Genomic DNA, 20,842 nt, shown 5'->3' with positions numbered 1-20,842 from the left:
TTTCTTTCTTTCTTTCTTTCTTTCTTTCTTTCTTTCTTTCTTTCTTTCTCTTTCTTTCTTTCTCTCTCTCTCTCTCTCTCTCTCTCCCTCCCTCCCTCCCTCCCTCCCTTCCTTTCTTTCTTTCTTTCTTTCTTTCTTCTTCTTCTTCTTCTTTTTTTTTTTTTGAGACAGGGTTTCTCTGTGTAGCCCTGACTGTCCTCAAACTCATTCTGTAGACCAGGCTGGCCTCGAACTCAGAAATCCACCTGCCTCTGCCTCCCAAGTGCTCGGATTAAAGGCGTGCACCACCACTGCCCAGCCCAGCTAGCACTTTCTGTGTTATGACATCACTGTTTCTCCACCAGTGTGCTCTCTGCTCTCTCTCTCTCTCTCTCTCTCTCTCTCTCTCTCTCTCCCTCTCTCTCAACTCATGTGTTTGATATTTTCAAAGTTGCATATCTATGCAAAAAAAATTTCTCACAAAAAGTTGGCCATCAATTAAAGAATGTATGAGCAAAATATGGTATTTTTGGCAGAGGTGATAGCTGACTGTTATGCTCAGCCTGTATACTACTTAAGCATATGAACACCATCTCCCACAGAACTCACACCTAAAAAAATAACATATGTCCCTGTAACGCCAGTGCTGAGTGGCAGAGACAGGAAGATTCCTAGGCTACTTGGTCAGCTCCTTATCTTCTTGTGATGGCTTGTGTATGTTTGGCCCAGGGAGTGGCACTATTAGGAGGTGTGGCCTTGTTGGAGTAGGCGTGTCACAGTGGGTTTGGGCTTAATGCCGTGATGTTCCCACCTTGATGATAGTGGACTGGACCTCTGAACCTGTAACCCAGTCCCAATTAATTGCTGTCCTTTATAAGACTTTTATTAGTCATGATGTCTGGTCACAGCAGTAAAAGCCTAACTAAGACACTTGTGGCCATCCTAGTTTTTGAGGCAGTACAGGATGAAAAATGTGTGTGCTGAAGGGTGGAGGAAGGAAGATCACAAGTTCTTCTTGGGGCTAGAAGATGGTTCTGCGGGTAAAGTGCCAGCTTTTCAGGCCCGATGGTCTGAGTGCAGTATCTGGAAGACATGTATGCAAAGGCTGACAGGGAGAGCAGACTCCTTAAAGCCATCCTTTCATTTCCATAGGTATGGCAAGGCCTGGGTGCACTGCTCAGCCCTGAATATGACACATGCGCATCACAAATTTAAAAAAAGATTTTAAAAAGCAAGATAAATGATTCCTGAGGAGCAACTGCCTAGGTTGTCTTCTGGTAAACACACACACACATACACACACACACACACACACACACCTCCACTTGCACCCAGATGCACACATTCACAGGAACACACACACACACACACACACACACACACACACACATTCATACACACACATACCTATACTTGCACCCAGATGCCCACATTCACAGGAACACACATATACACACACACATTCATACACACACATACCTATACTTGCACCCAAATGCACACATTCACAGGAACACACACACACACACACACACACACACATTCATACACACTCATACACACACACACACACACATTCATACACACTCATACACACACACACACACACACACACACACACACACCTCCACTTGCACCCAAATGCACACATTCACAGGAACACACACACACACACAAATGTATTCAGAATACAGTAGGTCTATATATGAAGTCTTAAACAGCTCTAAAAAGGAGGCAACTGCTCATTCAATCTACAATGTGCTAAATGAAAGAAGCTGGTCGTTCATTAGAGGGGGCAAACTGTATGCGATCTGTCTGTGTGAAATGTCAGAATAGTCTAATACATGTAGAGTAAGAACAGACTAGTTATTGCCAGTGGTTAGAGGGGTAAAGAGGAAGGAGATGACGCCTAAATCATAGCAAGATTCTTCTGGGGATAGCACAAATATCTGGGGTCTAGAGGAACGATATGCCTACAGGGTGGACAGACAGATTGTGCGTGTTAAAGGAGGATTTGTGGCATGCAAATTACTTCTCTCGAAAACAAATGCAGCAAGAAGAATTATGGCTAAAACAAGTTTGATCATATATTGGCAATTTTTAATGGGGAGAAACTACTACATTCCCCCACACACACAAAGTAAAGGGAACAGACAAAAATCCAGATGTTTCCAGTCTTACACGCCTTCCTTTTCGCATGTAGATCATGTCACATCACAAAGAATGGCTTAGCCACAGGACCGCACGTCTCTTGATTAGCATTTGTTTATGTTGTCTATTCATCCATTCATCCATCCATCCATCCATTTCTGCATTTATCAAAGTCCCTAAGCTAGAAAAGAGGTTCTCAACTTGTGTGTTGAGACCCCTTTAGGGGGGGTCACATATCACACATCCTGCATACCAGATATTTACATTATGATTCATAACGGTGGCAAAATCACAGTTATGAAGTAGCAATGAAATAATCTTATGGTTGGGGGCCACCACAGATGAGGAATGGCATTAAAGGGTTGCAGCATCTGGAAGATTGAGAACCACTGTGCTAGATGCTCATGTTACAGAGGCAAACAGAGGAGGCCTAGTCCTTCCATTCAGAACATCACTGTCTGGAAGGATGGGAGACACATCCGAGACAATTCCAATAAGCTACTGGGAAGAGGAAGCCCAGACCTAAGACAGAAGGGGAATCAGAAGTTTTCTTAGCAGAAGGGATGTTGAGGGTGATAGCTAAGTAGGTCAGGGAATGGGGCCAGAGGCGGAGTGCCAGCTGAGAAGAACAATGTGGAAAGCAGGTGATGTCTTAGGGAGGGAAGACTGTGGACTGTATATTAGATGCTCACCAGAGCCGCAGAGAGATGACTGTTTGGGAGGAATTGGTTCACAGATGATGGTGTAGAGAATCCCCACTGTCCACTTGGGACGCTTGTTCCTGGTTGTCAGCTTGTCCACGTCTGGAATGAGCTATAATCAAGAAATGGAGGCCACACCTGTGATCCAGACTTTGAGGCTGAAAAACACAGGCTTCTGACCTAGATCTTAACATGGGATGGCATAATCTTTTGATCCAGATCTTGAGGCACAGTGGCCGTGAAAATCTTAGGCCCAGGCAAGGTAGTACAAGCTTTTAATCCCAGGAGACTGAAGCAAGCAGATCTCTGAGTTCAAGGCCAGTTTGGGACAGAGCAAGTTCCAAATCCAGGTGTGGGGGTAAACACCTTTAATGGGGTCCATTCCTTCTGCTGGAGGCCCATGTAAGGACAAGGGAAGAAGGAAGATTCACTCTCCTGGCTTGCACTTACTTGCCAGCACATCTGTTGGAACCTATTTCTTCAGGATTCCAGCTTATACAGAAGGCCAGCTAAAACACCTAGCCTCGTAGGACTGAGCAACTACTAGATTCTGGGACTTCACATCTGCAGCTGCCCCTAGTTGGGTTCGTTAGACTGCAAACTGTAAGTCATTACAATAAATTCCCTTAATATATAGAGACATTCCGTAAGTTCTGTGACTCTAGAAAACCCTGACTAATACAACACTGTACAGAAGGTGAGGGCCCAGAGAATCAAGTGGTGCAGTTCCACTGAACCCCAAATCTCAGAGAATTGGGGGTTCCAAGACCACAGGCTCCAGAACCAGAAACTCCGAAGGTTGAATGTGGAAGACAGATGTCTCAACTCATGGATGAGTTTGATAGTTATATTATCTTTAGATTTGGGTGCCAACTTCTTCCACATGCACCCTCACAGACAATTGGAAGGAAGGAATGTTTTCCCATCTATCTGGGTTTCTCCTAGCTCAGGTTAATGCGCGGTGTGTCTGGGGAATGGAAAGAAAATGAGTGTGACTGAAGAATAAAGAAGAGGTGGATAAGACAGTGCCAAGAGTCAAATGACAGTGATAGGCACGGGCTAGATAATATGGAGTCTCTGAAGATGGAGTCTCTGAAGAGTTGACCTGTGTATACTAGTTGTGAACATTCCCCAGAGGCTCCTGAAATAACAGTGGGTCTGTGCTGGTTTGAATGAGAACCACCCCCATAGGCTCATGTATTTGAACGGTTGGTTCCCAGTTGGTGGACAGCTTGGGAATGATAATGTGGCCTTGCTGGGGGAGGTGTTTCCCTGGTGGTGGGCTTTAAGGTTTCAAAAGCCTATGTCAAGCCCACCCCCTCCCCCCTTCTGTTCCCAATTCTCTGCTTGTGGATCAGATAAAAGCTCTCGGCTATTGCTCTGTCAACATGTCTGCCAGCCTGCTGCCGGGCTCCTCGCCATGATGGTCATGGCTTCAGCTTCTGAATCTGTAAGCAAGACCCCAATTAATTAATTAGATTAATTAATTAATTAAACACTTGCTTTTAGAAGTTGCCTTGGCCATGGTGTCTCTTTACAGCCATAGAATAATAAGACAGGGTCTTTTTCTAGAAATAAAGCTTTCCTCAGAGTGCTCCACATCAAGGTCGGAGGTGAGTATAGACTAGAAAGATGGAAAGGGGCACTTTGAGAGCCCTTTGTGCAGCCAAGACATGGCTGCTTCAAAACTCAAGAGAGAGAACTCCATTCCTCTCATTAGGAAGAAAGAAGGAGTGTTACACTAGAAATAAGGTGTTTCTTTTTTTTTAAAGTTTGTTCCTGGAGATGTTAAACTCATCCTCCTGGACCACGGCTTTCCTAAATTATACCCTGAAATGGAAACAGTGTACTTTCACATTGTTCTGTAGTTTGAATTTTTTTTAATTTTCTAAGATTCTTTCTTATTCAAATATTTTATTACTTATTTATTATATGTGTATATATATATATATATATATATATATATATATATATACAAGCACAGTCAATCAATTTGTAGACACAAATGTGAGACAGTAAATAAGCAGAGATAAGAGGATGTCTTAAAATACAATGAAATTGTATTCATTATATTGAAACCAAACTAATTATATATGCTTCAATTTCTAAAAAAATTATACATGCATACAACATACCGAATTCACCCCTAGATTCTCTCCCTCCAGGATCTCCTAACATACCTTCTACCTTTCCCAACTTCATCTTCAAAGAAAAAAACCTACTAAGTCCAGTTAGTTGTATACATATGCACTGTGTGTAGAGTCACCTACTACGGCAGCAGTTCTCAACTGTGGGTCGTGATCCCTTTTAGGGAATTGAATGACTCACAGATATCTTGCACATCAGATATTTACATTGCTATTCATAACAGTAGCAAAATCACAGTTATGAAGTACCAATGAAATAAATGTATTGGGGGTCCTTGCAACATGAGGAGCTGTATTAAAGGTTCAGAGCATTTGGAAGGTTGAGAGCCACTGCATTACGTCATGGGTAACCTATCAGTGGCTGAACGCTCTCCACAAAGAATAGTGACTCTCTCATTCGGCAGCCAGCAACGACCAGTAGCTTCTCAGGTAGGGTGAAATGTCTGACACCCCATCCCCATCCACTTATCCATGCACAATTTTATCTATTGTTCTTGATCCTGTGCAGGTCTTGTTCAGAACTGTGCCTTGTTCATGTGCGACTCCCAGGTCATCAAGTCTGACAGCATGTACCCCAAGCCATCTTGTGACTCCAATAATTTTCTAAACTTTTCAATGTATTCTTTGGGCTAAAAATTCGTATATGTAGTGGACACTGTGGGTGACAAAAGGGGACCCAGGGTCACATGCATCTGAAAGGGACTTGGCCTGAACTGACAACTCTTTGGCTCACTGGCAACTTCTTGTGTGCTACTTATTCCTCCAGGGAATGAACAGTTCTAAACAAAGTCTTCTTGACTTCTCAAGAGACTGGCAAGAATTTATGAATGAATTGTCACTTTTTTTCTTCCTAGCAGAGCTTAGAAATCAGCTTATCTGAGCTACAAGATCCTACTTCTTATCCAATGTTTTCCCAACCAGATGGCATGGGGCTAAGTCACTCACTGCTCTTGCAAAAAAGTTTGTGTTTGTACCTGTCAATTTATGCGTCGTTTTAATTTATGTAAGATTTTTGAATGTCATTCTCAGAGTTTAGGGGGTGACTTACACATTTGCTTCTCCTATTGTCCTGTGAAATTTTCATAGCCCAAGGATACGTCATCATGCAAAGAAAAATAAAAGCTATACCAACATGGAACTATCCCTTGAGAACTTCAAACTAGGAAAAAGAATCTATTGGGAGAGTTTTAAGTAGATAAATATTTGAATTGTAAAACAAACAAACAAACAAACAAAAAACTTTTAGGGCTGGTGAGATGGCTCAGCACTTAAGAGCCCTGGCTGCTCTCCCGAAGGTCCTGAGTTCAAATCCTAGCAACCACATGGTGGTTCACAACCATCCCTAATGAGATCTGATGCCCTCTTCTGGAGTATCTAAAGGCAGCTACAGTGTACTTACATAAAATAATAAATAAATCTTTTTTTAAAAAAAAACAAACATTTAGGTAAAAGGTTGCTAAGAAATTAGAACAGTAGCAGAGGAGGGGCTAGGCCTGCAGAGCAGGCTGGGAGTGGCCACAAAACACTGGTAGCAAGGAAGGGGACAGAGCACCTGCTCACCCTGCCAGTCAGCTACCAACCCCCGGAGAACCCACTCAAGGAAGGACGTTCTCACCAGAGTGACGATAAAGAACAAAGTGATTGGCAGGCCGAGCAGATGGTTAGGTTGGTGATCTGTCTGCAGAGCAAGCAGGAAAACCTGAATTTGCCTGCCAGCATTTATATAAAAACATTTAGGTCAGGGGGAAAGTACCTGCAATCCCAGGGCTAGGGAGGAGGCCTGGAGACAGGAGGATTCCTGGAGTCTCCTGACCAGCCAATCCAACTGTTTCCAGGAACGATAGCTTCAGGAAGAGACTGTCTCTCAAAAAATTAAGGTGGGGACTGAAGAAGAAACCCAAAGATAGCTTCTAGCCTCTATGTGAACATGAACCAGTACACATATGCCCAACCGCCCCCCCCCATCCACGCGAGCACACATGTACAACATTAGTGGAGACGGTTGAAGTGGAATCTGTACTGTTGTAGTTACAGACGGACCAAAAATGGATATTAGCCCAAAAGTATCTGACACATTTGTACCCCACATCTTTGGCTGTCTAAAGGGGACCTCCTTATTTATTTATTTATTTATTTATTTATTTATTTATTTGCCTCTAGCCCATTTTCTTCCTCTCCCTGGCTCTTCAGAATCTAATTCTTGTTCATCCGTCACAGAGTACGTTATCTCTTACTTCTGCAGGAAAGTTTTTCACCAGCCCCATCTAAGTCAGGGACCCTCTGGACTCAGAGCCGTGCCAGGTTCTCCTTAGGAATTGTATGATAACCCTCTTTTACTTTCCTGTGTCCTTAAAAGACTGCCATTTTTTTTGTGTGTGGTCACAGCCAAAGCTTCTACACTCTCCTTACCCCCACCCCACCCCCATCTGTCTGGTACACGGTGAGTGCCCACTAGACACTTGCTTGAGAAAGTTAATGAGCATCGTTCTGTGTCAACATTTATATGTATATATCTAGATATTTCAGAATATGGGAGAATAAGAAATGTGATGACATCCAAGACACTTGCTTCTCTCCCTCTGAAAATTATTAGAGAGACTCTTTTAGCTGTGCACTGTTCAAGTTCTTATGGTGTTTTGATAACAAGGTTTTTTTTTCTTTTTTTTCTTTTACTGAATATTTTCTTTATTTACATTTCGATGTTTTCCCCTTTCCAGGTCTCCCCTCCAGAAACCCCCTTTCCCATGCCCCCACCCCTGCCTCTATGACGTGCTCCTCCACCCTCCCACCCACTCCTGACTTCCCGCCCTGGCATTCCCCTACGCTGGGGCATCGAACCCCCTCAGGCCCAAGGGCCTCTCCTCCCACTGATGTCCGGTAAAGCCATCATCTACCACATGTGCAGCCGGAAACATGGGTCCCTCCATGTGTTCTCTTTGGTTGACGGTCCAGACCTCCAGAGCTCCGAGGGTCTGAACCTGGCTAGTTGACACTGTTGCTCTTCCCATGGGGTTGCAAATCCCCTCAGCTCCTTCAGTCCCTTCTCCAACTCCTCCATCGGGGAAACACACACACACACACACACACACACACACACACACACACACGCACACGCACACGCACACGCACACACACACCCGCATGCAGTCTAATGGCTGGCTGCGAGCATCTGCCTCTATATTTGTCAGGCTCTGGCAGAGCCTCTCAGGAGACAGCCATATCAAGGCTCCTGTCAGCAAGCCCTTGTTAGCATCCACAATTGTGTCTGGGTTTGGATCTATATGGGATAGATCCCCAGGTGGGACAGTCTCTGGAAGACCATTCCTTCAGTCTCTGCTCCACACTTTGTCTCCATATTTACTCCCATGAGTATTTTGTTCCCCCTTCTAAGAAGAACTGAAGCATCCACACTTTGATCTTCCTTCTTGAGCTTCATGTGGTCTGTGAGTTGTATCTTGGGTATCCTGAGCTTTTGGACTAATATCCATTTATTGAGTGCATACCATGTGTGTTCTTTTGTGACTGGGTTACCTCACTCAGGATGATATTTTCAAGTTCTATCCATTTGCGAGAATAAGTTTTCCTTGTTATTTTCATTCATCTCTGCTTTCTATTTCATTGACTCTTTGTGGTAGCTTTTAAATCTGGTCCAGCTATCTGTTCTTTTAAATAGGTGACTTTATTTTCGATTGGTTTTTATTTTGGGGCCCCAACACTGCTTAGCTACAAGACAGTGTGCTTTCTCCCTCCGGGTTATTGCTGGTTGAGGAATCCATCTCACAACAGTGAGCCTCGGCAGGCCTGGCACCACTGTAGAGGAAGGCACAGGAGCCCTCACATGCTGCCACTTGAGACTTCAGGTGCTCTCCTGGTCCCAGAAGCCCTCGGCAGCTCACCACAGGGAAGCTGACAGGCTGTTAGTAAACGGGGAAATCTTTTTCTACTTGAAATGTTTCCAGCCCTTAAACTGGATCACCTCCGGCACGGATTGTCACTCCAGCAGAGTGTGGCCTTCGGGGTTTCTTCTTGAAGTTTAGGAGTTTCTGTTAGCAATTTAAGTAAATCAGGCAGGTGGGAAAAGGGACGATAAATCTGAGATTCAATCTCAGAGAAATGGGTAGTAGGGGTATTGTAGACACTTTATGTGGTTACTATTGAGCAAAGTATATATATATATATATATACACATACACACATATATATACACATACACACATATATTTATACACATACACATCTATACATGTATATGTGCATATGTATATATATATATCATATATATATATATATATATATATATATATATATATATATATATCATGTGTGTATTCATTTTCCAAATATTACTTTCATGTAACACGATTTCTCTCACTAAGCTCGTGTAAGAATATTTTCAGTACCATTCTGACTGTCGCCATGTCTAAAGATTATTAACACTTAGAACCTGTAGACAAGGAGACTATATTATTCTCTTTAAGACTTCTGGTACAGATCTTTACTCCGGACAGCAAAGGGAGGGGATTTTGAGAACAAGTAGTGAAACAAAAATCAAGACTCTGCCATGACTCTAGCTAGTTTTAAAACCCCCTGTTGGAAATTCAAAACAAAGAGAAACTGAACCAAATAAGGGGCACGAGAGAAGGCTCCCTGAAAACAAGATGCAGAGGCCAGGGCCCGATCGAAGGGCAGTCCTGAGAGTGACAACGGTAGGCCGACACTGGGAGGAGTGGGCCCCATGGAAGTGTGGAGCAAGCTAAGGCTTCAGAGCTGAGGGGCACTTACAGTACTATGGCTAGGTGACTACAGAAAGAGGAGGGGGGAAGAAGAGAGGAGGAGGAAGAGGAGGAGGAAGAGAGGAGGAAGAAGAGGAGGAGGAGGAGGAGAGGAGGAGGAGAAGGAAGAGAGGAGGAGGGGGAAGAGGAGGAGGAAAAGAGAGGAAGAGGAAGAGGAAGAGGAGGAGAAAGAGAAGGAGGAGGAGGGGGAAGAGGAGGAGAAGAGAGGAGGAGGAAGAGGAGGATAAAGAGGAGGAAGAGGAGGAGGAGGGGGAAGAGGAGGAGAAGAGAGGAGGAGGAAGAGGAGGAGAAAGAGGAGGAAGAGGAGGAGGAGGGGGAAGAGGAGGAGAAGAGGAGGAGGAGGAGGGGGAAGAGGAGGAGAAGAGGAAAAGGAGGAGGAAGAGAGGAAGAGGAAGAAGATAGGAGGAGGATGAGAAAGAGGAGGAGGAAGAGGAAGAAAGGAGGAGGAGGAAGAGGAAGAGAGGAGGAGAGGGAAGAGAGGAGGAGGAAGAAAAGGAGAAGGAGGAAAAGGAGGAAGAGGAGGAGGAAGAGGAGAAGGAGGAGGAGGAGAAAAGGAGGAAGAAGAGGAGGAGGAGGCCAGAGCATTAGCAGGGCCAGGTAATGAAGAATAGCCTAAAGTGTGTAAGGAATTTTGGACTCAATCCATAGACATCTGTGGACAGACAGGGGGATGGTGGGGGAGGAGGGGGAGGAGGGGGAGGGGTGTGGTAGCTTCAGGCCGTTGCTCAGGAGACACTTCTGGTGCTCGGATCATCACATTATCCGTGGGGGCACAGCAAAGTGTGACACTTCTGAAGACTCCTGGGAAGTACAAGTCTGAGCAACTGATGGCCGGTTGATGACACCAGAGAGATGGCTTCAGGATGTCTGGTGTGTTTCTGGTCTGAACAACGAATGGTTGATGATGTCGGGGAGGGGTGGGTGCGAGTTTGTGCATGGGAGAGGAAAGTTAGGTATGGCCTTAGGCGGATTTGTAATTGCTAAATGAGTTGATATAGTGCAAGCTTAGGAGAGTTTCTGAAGTGATGATCACAGAGGAGACGGGATGACTCACGGAGAGTGAATGAGGAGCTGGCTCTGGGCTCTGAAGAACTCCAATATGGAGTTTTGTGTAGATGGGAAAAGCCCACGAAGACTCTGAGAGAGATTGCCATGGTCCTGAGAGGTGGGAGGTATGCGTGGGAAGACGGAAGTTACAGGAAGTCTGTGTTTTGAAAAGTGATGATAACACAGCAAAAGAGATCAGTCCTACAAACCATGGGTGACTGCAATGAAACAGAAGTCACTGGTAACATCTGTAGAGGTTTTGCTCATGAATAGTTAAGCCACACTGGGTGGGACAATAACAACAATATATATTCTGGGCATATGCAAAGCTAAATATTAATATTATCATAGCGATCCCAACAATCTATTGAGGGTAATGGGTACTATTGATCATCTAGTCTACAGATAAGAGGAATGAGATGAAGAGAGGTCACATGACTATCCCAAGTCATACATTAGGAACATGACTCAGGCTCAGTCAGTCAGACTCAGGAGTTCGTTCTCCAAACAGTACAAGGTCCTGACTCTTTTATTTTTTTTTAAGGCTTATTTATTTATTTTATGCATGAGTACTCTTTTGCTGTCTTCAGACACACCTGAAGAGGACATCAGATCCCATCACAGATGGTTGTGAGCCACCATGTGGTTGCTGGGAATGGAACTCAGGACCTCTGGAAGAGCAGTCAGTGCTCTTAATCACTGAGGCATCTCTTTAGCCCCCTTTTTTTGTGTTTGTTTGTAGATTTATTTATTTTATTTATATGAGTACACTGTAGCTGTCTTCAGACATACCAGAGAGAACATCGGATCCTATTACAGATGGTTGTGAGCCACCATGTGGTTGATGGGATTTGAACTCAGGACCTCTGGAATAGCAGTTAGTGCTCTTAACCGCTGAGCCATCTCTCCAGCCCCTGTGTATGTGGATATGATACGGTATATGAAAGTCTTAAGAGCAGCTTAGCTGTGAATGACACAATGTGCAGCAGGCAGATGCCCAAGTGACTGTTCCTACAAGAGCAGTATCTGTAAGGCAGAGTCAAGAACTGGGTTCAGCTATTGACTGGAAATGTCTAGGAGGGAGACTGAAGTTATCAAGGAATGAAGTGATGATCAGCAGAAGGTTCTAGAGTAGTGGGGCGGAGAGGTGGCTGAGCACAGGTTTGGAGACTCCTTGCTGGGGAAGAGAAAACAGATGCTAGAAAAATGTTTACAAACCAGCCCCCTTGTGACCCCCTTCCCCCCTCCCCAGAGCTCCCAAGGACTAAGCCACCAACCAAGGAGTACATGTGGCTCCATCTGCATAGGTAGCAGAGGATGGCCTTGTCAGGCATCAACGGGAGGAAAGCTCGGTGGATCCCCCAGTGTAGGGGAATCGAGGGTGGGAAGGCAGAAGTGGGTGGGTGGGTGGAGGAACACCGTCATAGACGCAGGGGGAGGGGGATGGAATAGGGGGTTTCTGGGAGGGGGGTAACTGGGTCAACATTTGAATTGTAAATAAAGAAAATATCCAATAAAAAGAAAAGAAGAGAAAAGTGTTTGTAGAAGGGGCCAGTTAGATCCCTTCCTTGTCCTAAAGTAAAAGGTGAAAGGCAAAAAGGGGGTAGACAGAGATGCAGGGTGCATCAAGGAGACGGCAGCATCAACTCAGTGATTCCGAAAGTTAAGGTTTGCAACCTAAGTGTCAGGATGGTTGAAGGGAGCTGAGAGGGGAAGGGAAGGCTCACAGGGAAAGTTACCTGTGGGTAAGCAAGGTTAGCAGCACCTCTAATTCCTAGCTCCTCAGGGACCTGCAGAGCAACTGAGAAGCAGCCCTTTTGGGTAGGAGAGGATGGAACTCAACAATAACTACTGGGAATCGAGATGGACCGCATACTCGGACCTTTTCAGTTCACACGCAGAGCTAAGAAACTCATCTGACCTGTGCCCTGGTGACTACTGTGAGGGACCTGGAACAAATCACCGTCAGATGTGAAATCCTCAGTTGTCCACACAGGCTTCTTGTTAGAAGCCAAGAAAACAATGCTTTTTCGGCAAAACACTTGTGGGGGGAAAAAAAATGAGCAGATTGGAATAATGGGAAAGCAATGACATTCTCTGCTCCCGAGGGAGAGCTGAGCTCTGGAAATAACTTAATACATGAACCATAGGAACGTTTCAGGAACAACAACAAAAAAAGACCAACCCGCTTCAACATTCTCAATAGGCTTCAGAGAGACAATCACCACGAAAGAGGCGCAAGGACCCACGTGAACAGGGCACAGAATGAAAATAAAAATGTCCTTTGGGGAAGAGGATGAGACTCTGCAGGCATGCAGGAAAAATTTTTTTCTGCGTAGAGAGACAAAAGAGTTCCATGAGGGTCTCTCTGTGTGTTCACTATTAGTCTTCACAACTCTGAGAGGCAGATGTTCGTTCCCATTTTAGAGGGGGCAAAAAACGAGGCCAAGAAAGGATCAGGAATTTTTTTCCTAAGATTCTAGGAAGCAGGGAGCCGAACAGAGCATCCGAAACATCTGCATACTCATCCCCAGACTAAGTCGAACCTCCAAGGAGTGAAGAAATGTGGACGGGCTCTGGACGCCAGCTCCTTAGCGACTCAGAGAATACAAAACCCATGATTGTTACTGCTCAGGGTGGTGGCTGATGTGTGCCAGATACTCTGATTACTATGTGTGTGTTATATATGTGTGTGGTGTAGGAATGCAATGTGTGTGTATGTGTGTGTGTGTGTATGTGTGTGTACCCTTATATATATATACTCAAAGACCAGAGCTATTTCTCAGCTGCCTTCTATGAATTTTCTACCTTATTACTTTGGGGCAGGTATCCCCGTGAAACTGGAGGCTCACCATTTTGGATAGGCTGACTGGCCAGTTAAGCTCTCCGGATCTGCCTATCTCTGTCTCTTAATGCTAGGGTTAGGGACATGCAGGGCTATGCTTAATTTTTCACACTTGTGCTGGGGATTAAAACTCCAGTCCTCATCATTATAACACAAGTACTCTTTCTGACCTACTCACTCATCTTCCCAGCCTGCTATTTCACCCATCTCATGGATATCCTCACTGACTGGACTATCTTCAGCTTCTTTTTTGTCCAGATGGGGCCACAGAGGACCACAAGGAGATGTGGCTGGTTTCCCATGACCTCTGACTACGGCAGCACAAACCCGGTTGCTTGCTCTTGGAAAATTCTTGTCTCAAAGTTTCACTTGTCATTGGGCCATGGATACACCTCTGTGCCAGACTTTCCTCTATTAAAGCAGATTGCCTTGCAGCTTATCTATTTCAGGACATATATGGAAGGACAGTGGGCCTTCCCATGGTTGCCCCTCCCTTACTTTCTATATTCCACCCGGCTCAGAGGTGAGGCATACGGAAGGGCCTTAGACCACATTTCCAGCCTCAGCTCCAACATTTACCAAGGGTTTTCCAAGGCTTGCCTTTAGTGAGTGTGTAGGGGGTACCTCCTTCTCAGGAGTCTCCACAGAACTCAAACTCAATTAGCAACTGCATTTCCCATTCCTGCGCTGGGCTGGGAGAGCTGGGGAGAGGGTCATGGGAGAAGAGTGGGCTGCTTTGATGGGGGAGGGGGGAAGCAGAGTCCTTGGCTACCCGTTCCCTAGCCAAGGTATCTCACTTTCACCTTGGGTCCTCTACTCCAGTACCAGAAAATCCAAAAAAACAAAATAAAACAGCCCCTCCCCCAAATCTTAAGTACTATAAAAGACATAAAAGTCAACAGGAGAGGCCATTATGGTGGAATCAAAGGTTCAGGTCGAGCAGGAGAAAATGCAACCTTCTTGTGAAGACATTAAAGGTTGACCAGATTTGCTCATTTCTATTGAGTGGGACTTTAATATGATCTAAATTTCCACCTTCATTCTAATTTTTTCTCATGTCTAAGAAGATAACGTTTTACCGTGGATCTTAATTTTTTTGTCAAAAAATTTCAGTGTGTCTGAAGATAATATATATAAAGAGAAAGTTGCTTTCATTTCAACAGGAGCTTGAGAAAATATGGAAAGGTGCCAACAGGAGAAGAAGAAGACAGAACCCAGGATTCTGTGGCTGACTTTGGTGGGACACAGACTTCAGATCTGAAACCATTTGGGACTGGATAGTAAAAGTTAAATCACACTGAAGTCTGATTTAACTTTTTTTTTTTTTTATGTTGGAAAGTTGTTTAATGAACACATTTGGGATAATGAGATTCGGAATATGGAATCTGTCTTAAAGCATCAGGGGTGTGAGACAATAAAAAGGATATTTTCATATCCCTCAGAGTTGTTTTTGATTTCTAAAGCGCAGACTGTGTGAATGAGGGCAGTGAGTCATGCAGTAAGGGAAAGAACTTAGCACCCTAACTGAAATCCTCAAACCCCAAAGAAGAAAACATCTGAGATTTCATTGCTGTGGGCTGAGGAGCTTCTGAGAACCGACTGAAGCAAACGAGTGAGTTTCTGCTGGGATGGAGACCTTGGTCTGTGGGCTCTGCATTAGAGCGCAGGGTCCTCCCAGCCCATCCCCCACCCTCGGAATCAGACCTTCCTCTTCCATAATTTCAACCCAAGGAAGCTGGGCTCAAAACAGTGGGGGGAGCTGGGGCCCCAACCCAGGAAAGAGGCTTAATCCCGAGACTTGACTACACTTGATGTTTCCTTCAAAACACCCAGAAAAACAAAAACTTCCATAATAAATTCACCCATAGAACTATTCACACAGGAGAAGGCAGCGGGGGCTTAGCCACGCACATGCGCTTGGGATATCATTTTGGTAACAGGCTAGTAGTGTGTCTCAGGTAAGCTCTCCATCCTCTGTGAGCTTTTGTCCCTTCTCTGTAAAATAAATAAAAAATGCTTACCTTGTAGAGTTATCTGAAGGAAATAAAAGAGTATTTGAAAAAGCGTGTAGCACAGCGTCTGTCTCCAAGGAGAATAATGATTATTCTGCTGTAGACCAAGGTCCCCAGTCCATGCTCAGCTGCTTATAAAGGGGTGCAGAGAAATGTGTAGGGGTGATGGCGGAGGGCGGATGTATGAGAAGGAAGTTAAGAGCGCCCCAGAAATGGACAGGCGAATACTTGTGCATCAAATATTTGAGCCACTAAGAGGGAACCACGGCAAGCAGGAACAAGTGTGTCTGAGGAGGTTAAAGTGACCTAGGGATGCTAAGCTTGGAGAAGACCCCGACCGGGCTGGGGGATGTATAAGCTCAGAGGTGACAGTGAACAAAGGTCCTCAACAATCTTATCCAAATCTAGGAGGAGAATAGAACAAGACAGAAAGGAGACTTAGGAGACTGGAGAACCAGAGTCCAACAAGAGTAGCCAGCCAGGCTGGCCAGCAGCCCTGAGGTACAGTCAACTTGCCACACTCAGCACTGGAAAGAAGACCCATTTGTTGTATAATTATCACACGATAAGAGGAATAGTTTCTCCCATGTTGGCATGAGGTTCTGGAATGATCGAGTCCAACCCCAGTAAGCTATCAGAAGACTTCATTTCCTGATTCTTTCACTGTTGGGTCACTGGTATGTCGGGCCACGAGACAGTCTAGAAGGGATTGAAAGCCAGTGCCTTTTGACAACAATTAAACCTTTGGATCTGTATAATGTGACTTGAGGGGCATTGTTTAGCTTGTGGCAGAGCTCCGAATGCCTAGGGCAGAACACCAAAGGGGGGAAAAAGTCTGCTTTGAAAGCTCTCTTAGAACAAATCTGAGGGAATTTGCTGGTGAATGCAAGTACGAGTCTAAACAAGTACTGGTTTGCCGAGGGAGTCCGTGGGGCTGGTAAGCTTCACTTGGCACAGAAAGTGTGAGCAATGCTTCATTTTAATGAGGGTCCTTGGGGGTCTGTAATGAAGACTACACGGAATTTCCCACGCATCTCTTTGGAACGTGGGCTGGTTGTATACACAGCGGAAGAAAAGTCCTCAGAAAGAACATAGTTCCCCAAACCTCCAGGCTCTGCAAGATCATTTAATAGCACATGAATAAATTCTCAAATATACCCTACAGCTCCCAGAGAGAACTTCCTGTCTCTCGCATAAGCCAGTACACCACAGTGATGAGCTTGCTGGGGAAGAGAGCTGACTTTTAAGGCCAAAGGCAGTCTCAGAGAGCACCCCCGAATGACTGTGCATCTTCCACAGTTGGTTTTTCTGAAATGAACAGTCTTTAAATATCAAGTTCTTATTTACAAGGCACACAAGTTCATTTCTAAGATATAGCATTATTTATTTACATTTCGCCAGCAAGACAAATCTCTTGGACTTTTTCTATCAGAGAAAGTCAATATTTAAGATTCTGGGCAGGAAATTAAAAAAAAAAAAAACACGCGCGCACATGCACACACACACACAGACGAATAAACCTAGAAAGTGATTAAGGAAAACAAACTTCCCAAGTCCCCACGAATAGTATTTTATCAGTTGGTGGTAAGGCGGGAGCCAGAAAGCAGAATGTCACTCCCAGCTGTTCTACGTCTATACTGTCAACCTCACTTATATCCAGCCGCATCCTGTGACTTCCTGTTGCTCCGTGTTCTTCCATCTCAGGTCTTGGATATTATATTGTTGTTTCTGCAAAGTGTGTGAAGTCCATTATACAGACCCTTCTCTTTTCTAACTGTAGGCTTGCTGGATTAAAATGCTCCATGGAGACTGGATCTCCCAAGATCTCAGGGTGTGAGCAGGATTAAGAACAGATGTGGGGTGTTTGCAAGAATGAGATGGAGATGGATCGGAGGTTAAGAGTACAGACTGTTCTTCCAAAGGTCCTGAGTTCAAATCCCAGCAACCACATGGTGGCTCACAACCATCCATAACATGATCTGATGCCCTCTTCTGGTATGTCTGAAGACAGCTACAGTGTACTTACATATAATAATAAATAAATCTTTAAAAACAATAAAAGAATGCTATCCAGGGCTCTGGGACCAAAGAAGGGGCTGGTGACCCAGAACTCAGAACAAGAGAGTACCAAAAGGAAAAAAAGCTCATCAGAGAATCCCTTCCCTGTGTTAATATACCAAAGTGGACTTGGAATTATAAAGAGGAAATTTAAAATTCTCTGTGCTAAGATAATTATATCAAAGTGTTGAAACGTGATAAAGATGGAAAGTAACAGGAAATACACTTACAAAGCAAAATTCTTATCAGATAAATTTGGCACTATATGCTTGGGCCTTCGGTGAGCTCGTGAGACCACGTGGAGATTTCTTGTGGTTTATCTACCCAGGTATCAAAAACACACCAGTTAAGTGCATTCTACTTGTAACATATCATTCTGAGATAGGTTTTAAGTAGATTCACAAACGTGAACATTTTCACCTCTAGAAACTGACTCTTCTGCCTTCACTAGTGCGAACCCCTCTCCCCAACAAAAGCAACAACAACAACACAAACTCCAGCAAAAGAAAAAGCCTTTAAGCTATAAAACTAGTGTCCAAGACAAACATTTGGTTTGAAAACAAGTTGAAAAACGTAGCCTTGGAAGGCGCACTGCTTACATGGGATTGTTCAACAAATTCCTGCTGTGTGAGGTTTGGCATATATTTCTAAAAATATAAGCATCTGGGGAAAGAAGACAAAGCCCAGGTCTTGGAGCAAATGAGGCACACAGTGTGAATCTGTTAGTGATTATATCCACAATGCATTAGTTGCCCAAATGTAGCGGTGCAGAATCTAATGCAGTACAAATGCCCAGCAGGCTTGGTCCTTACCATAATATGTAGCCAACGGAGAAGGTGCATATGGCGGCCAGTCCGCTGCTCCTGCTGGGATACTGATGGTGGGATGTTCTCATCTCGATTAATATAAAGGGCAAAACCGTTGTGTGCTGGAAAAAAACAGGGAAGAGTAGATTCTTATTGTGGCGCCTTTACAGTCATTTCTCTCCAACAGGAGAACGAATGGTATAAATTCCCAGGATAGACCCACAACAGACAGCCGTGCATGGCTCTCCTGTGAGAGATGCCTACAAAAACATATATCGCAGCAAAGGTTCCGTTAGAACTTTTTTCCCCTCTGTACTTTAAGTATTGAAATTTTATGTTATTTGATATTTACAATGGGAAAGTTTTATAATATAAAAGGACATATAACAAATGAAAGGGACCAAAGAAAAGACAGGGACAAAGAGACAGCTGAGTGCATTATCATACTCAGTGCATGCTCCATTTTAAACAGTCCAGGATCTTCTTCCAGCCTAGGGGATGGTTCTGCTCACAACTAAGGTGGGCCACCTCCCATCAATTAATGCAATCAAAATAGCCCCCTATAGGCATGCACGGAGGCCTGTCCCCAGGCATCATAGGCCCTGTCAAGGTGACAATGAATACTAGCGATCACAGTGTGTACCTCATTTTTTCCCATTCTATCACACTCACTGTCTACATGATTAAGATCATACCATGAAAGGAGTTTTGGATTAGCCTCACAGCACTGTAGTTGAAAAACATTTTTAAAATTTAAATATTATATTTAAAACTTACATTTTAAATATTCTAAAGATTAAATATTAAATATGTTTAAAGTATTTAAATTTTGTATATGTGTGTCTAGTATGGAAATAGCATTTCTTTTTTCCCCTTTTATCAAAAATAGTTTATTTTTCCTCATATAATATACCCTGATTACTCCCTTCACTTCTAGAAGTGTTTCCGTATCTCCCATCCCATCTGGATCCACCCCTTTCTGTCTCTTGTTAGAAAACAAATGGGCACCAAGCTGGGCAGTGGTGGTGCACGCCCGTAATCCCAGCACTTGGGAGGCAGAGGCAGGCGGATTTCTGAGTTCGAGACCAGCCTGGTCTACAGAGTGCATTCCAGGACAGCCAGGGCTACACAGAGAAACCCTGTCTCGAAAAAATCAAATCCAAAAAAACCCAAAAAAACAAAAACAAAACAAGAAAGAAAGAAAGAAAGAAAGAAAGAAAGAAAGAAAGAAAGAAAGAAAGAAAGAAAGAAAGAAAGAAAGAAAACAAATGGGATAATAAAATAAAACAGAACCAAACCACTTGGAAGAGGACAAAGCAAACAAACAGAAGGTAAAGAGTCTTAGAAGAGGCACCAGAAACATCAATCAGAAACATCACTGCAGAGACACACTCTGACACACTCATTCACACCATTGGGAATGGCATTTAAACTCAAAACCGGAAGTCATGAGATAGAAGCAAAACCTGTATGGCAATTAACTAATGAAAAATGACAAAAGCCCCAACACCACCTGTATATATATATTTTAAATAAGCACAATATGCTTCCCTGTGGCCGTTTCAAACATCCTATTATTTATCTTTCGCCCCCACTTACCTTTCTTCCCATACATCCAGTTAAGTCCCCTCTGACTTGTCCACCTTTCCGCATTCAGAACACGTGTGTGTGTGTGTGTGTGTTCTACTATATCCTTCCCCTGAGCTCTCTCTCCAATGCTCTCTCCCCACGTTCCCTTTATAGTTTCCTGCCTTCTGTGGTCACTCGGGTTCTATAGTCAAATCTACAGATCTGGAGGTAGGATCTCCAACAGGAGAGAGCACGCAGGGTTTGTCCTTTAGCTTCTGGGCTGCTTCTCTCAGGTTAGCATTCCCAGTTCTGTCCATTTATCGGCAAGTTTGATGATTATATTTTTCTTCACATCTGAAAAAAAATCCTACTGTGTATTTGTCCCATTTTTTTCATGATCTGCTCCTCAGTTGACAGAGATCTCGGCAGCGTCTGTTTCCTGACTGTTGGGAACGGAGCAGCGATAACCACAGTCGATCAAGCGTCTCTATGGTAGATGTTGAGCTCTTCAGATACATGTGGAGGCGTGCTATGATGCACTCACATAATAGATGTGTTTTTAGGTTTTTGAGTATTCACCACGTATATTATCATGGTGGCTGCATCGATTTGCACTGCTACCTACAGTGAACGAGGGTTCCTCTCCCCCCACACTCTTCCACCATGTTGTTTTCTTGATCTTAGCCATTGTGACTGGGGCAGATGAAATGGCAAAGTAGTTTTCATTCTCATTG

The 20,842-nt window shown here is 44.1% G+C and overlaps 1 protein-coding gene across 3 annotated transcripts in view; it reads right to left on the bottom strand.

Annotated features, from left to right (window-relative positions):
• Positions 1–20,842, bottom strand: part of Aig1 (androgen induced 1) — a 226,934-nt gene that overhangs the window by 28,492 nt on the left and 177,600 nt on the right. For 2 of the 3 annotated variants that reach the window (XM_052169387.1, XM_052169389.1), the window contains exon 4: positions 18,546–18,661. In XM_052169387.1, coding sequence (XP_052025347.1) covers positions 18,546–18,661 — 116 coding nt within the window. Of the gene's footprint in view, positions 1–18,545; positions 18,662–20,842 lie in introns of those variants that run through there. The other variant, XR_007975221.1, reaches the window with a different exon arrangement.

This window comes from Apodemus sylvaticus, chromosome 23, assembly GCF_947179515.1.
Source record: "Apodemus sylvaticus chromosome 23, mApoSyl1.1, whole genome shotgun sequence".
NCBI lineage: Eukaryota > Metazoa > Chordata > Mammalia > Rodentia > Muridae > Apodemus > Apodemus sylvaticus.
The sequence above is the reverse complement of the archived record's forward strand: the minus strand, read 5'-3'. Positions and strand labels throughout refer to the sequence as shown.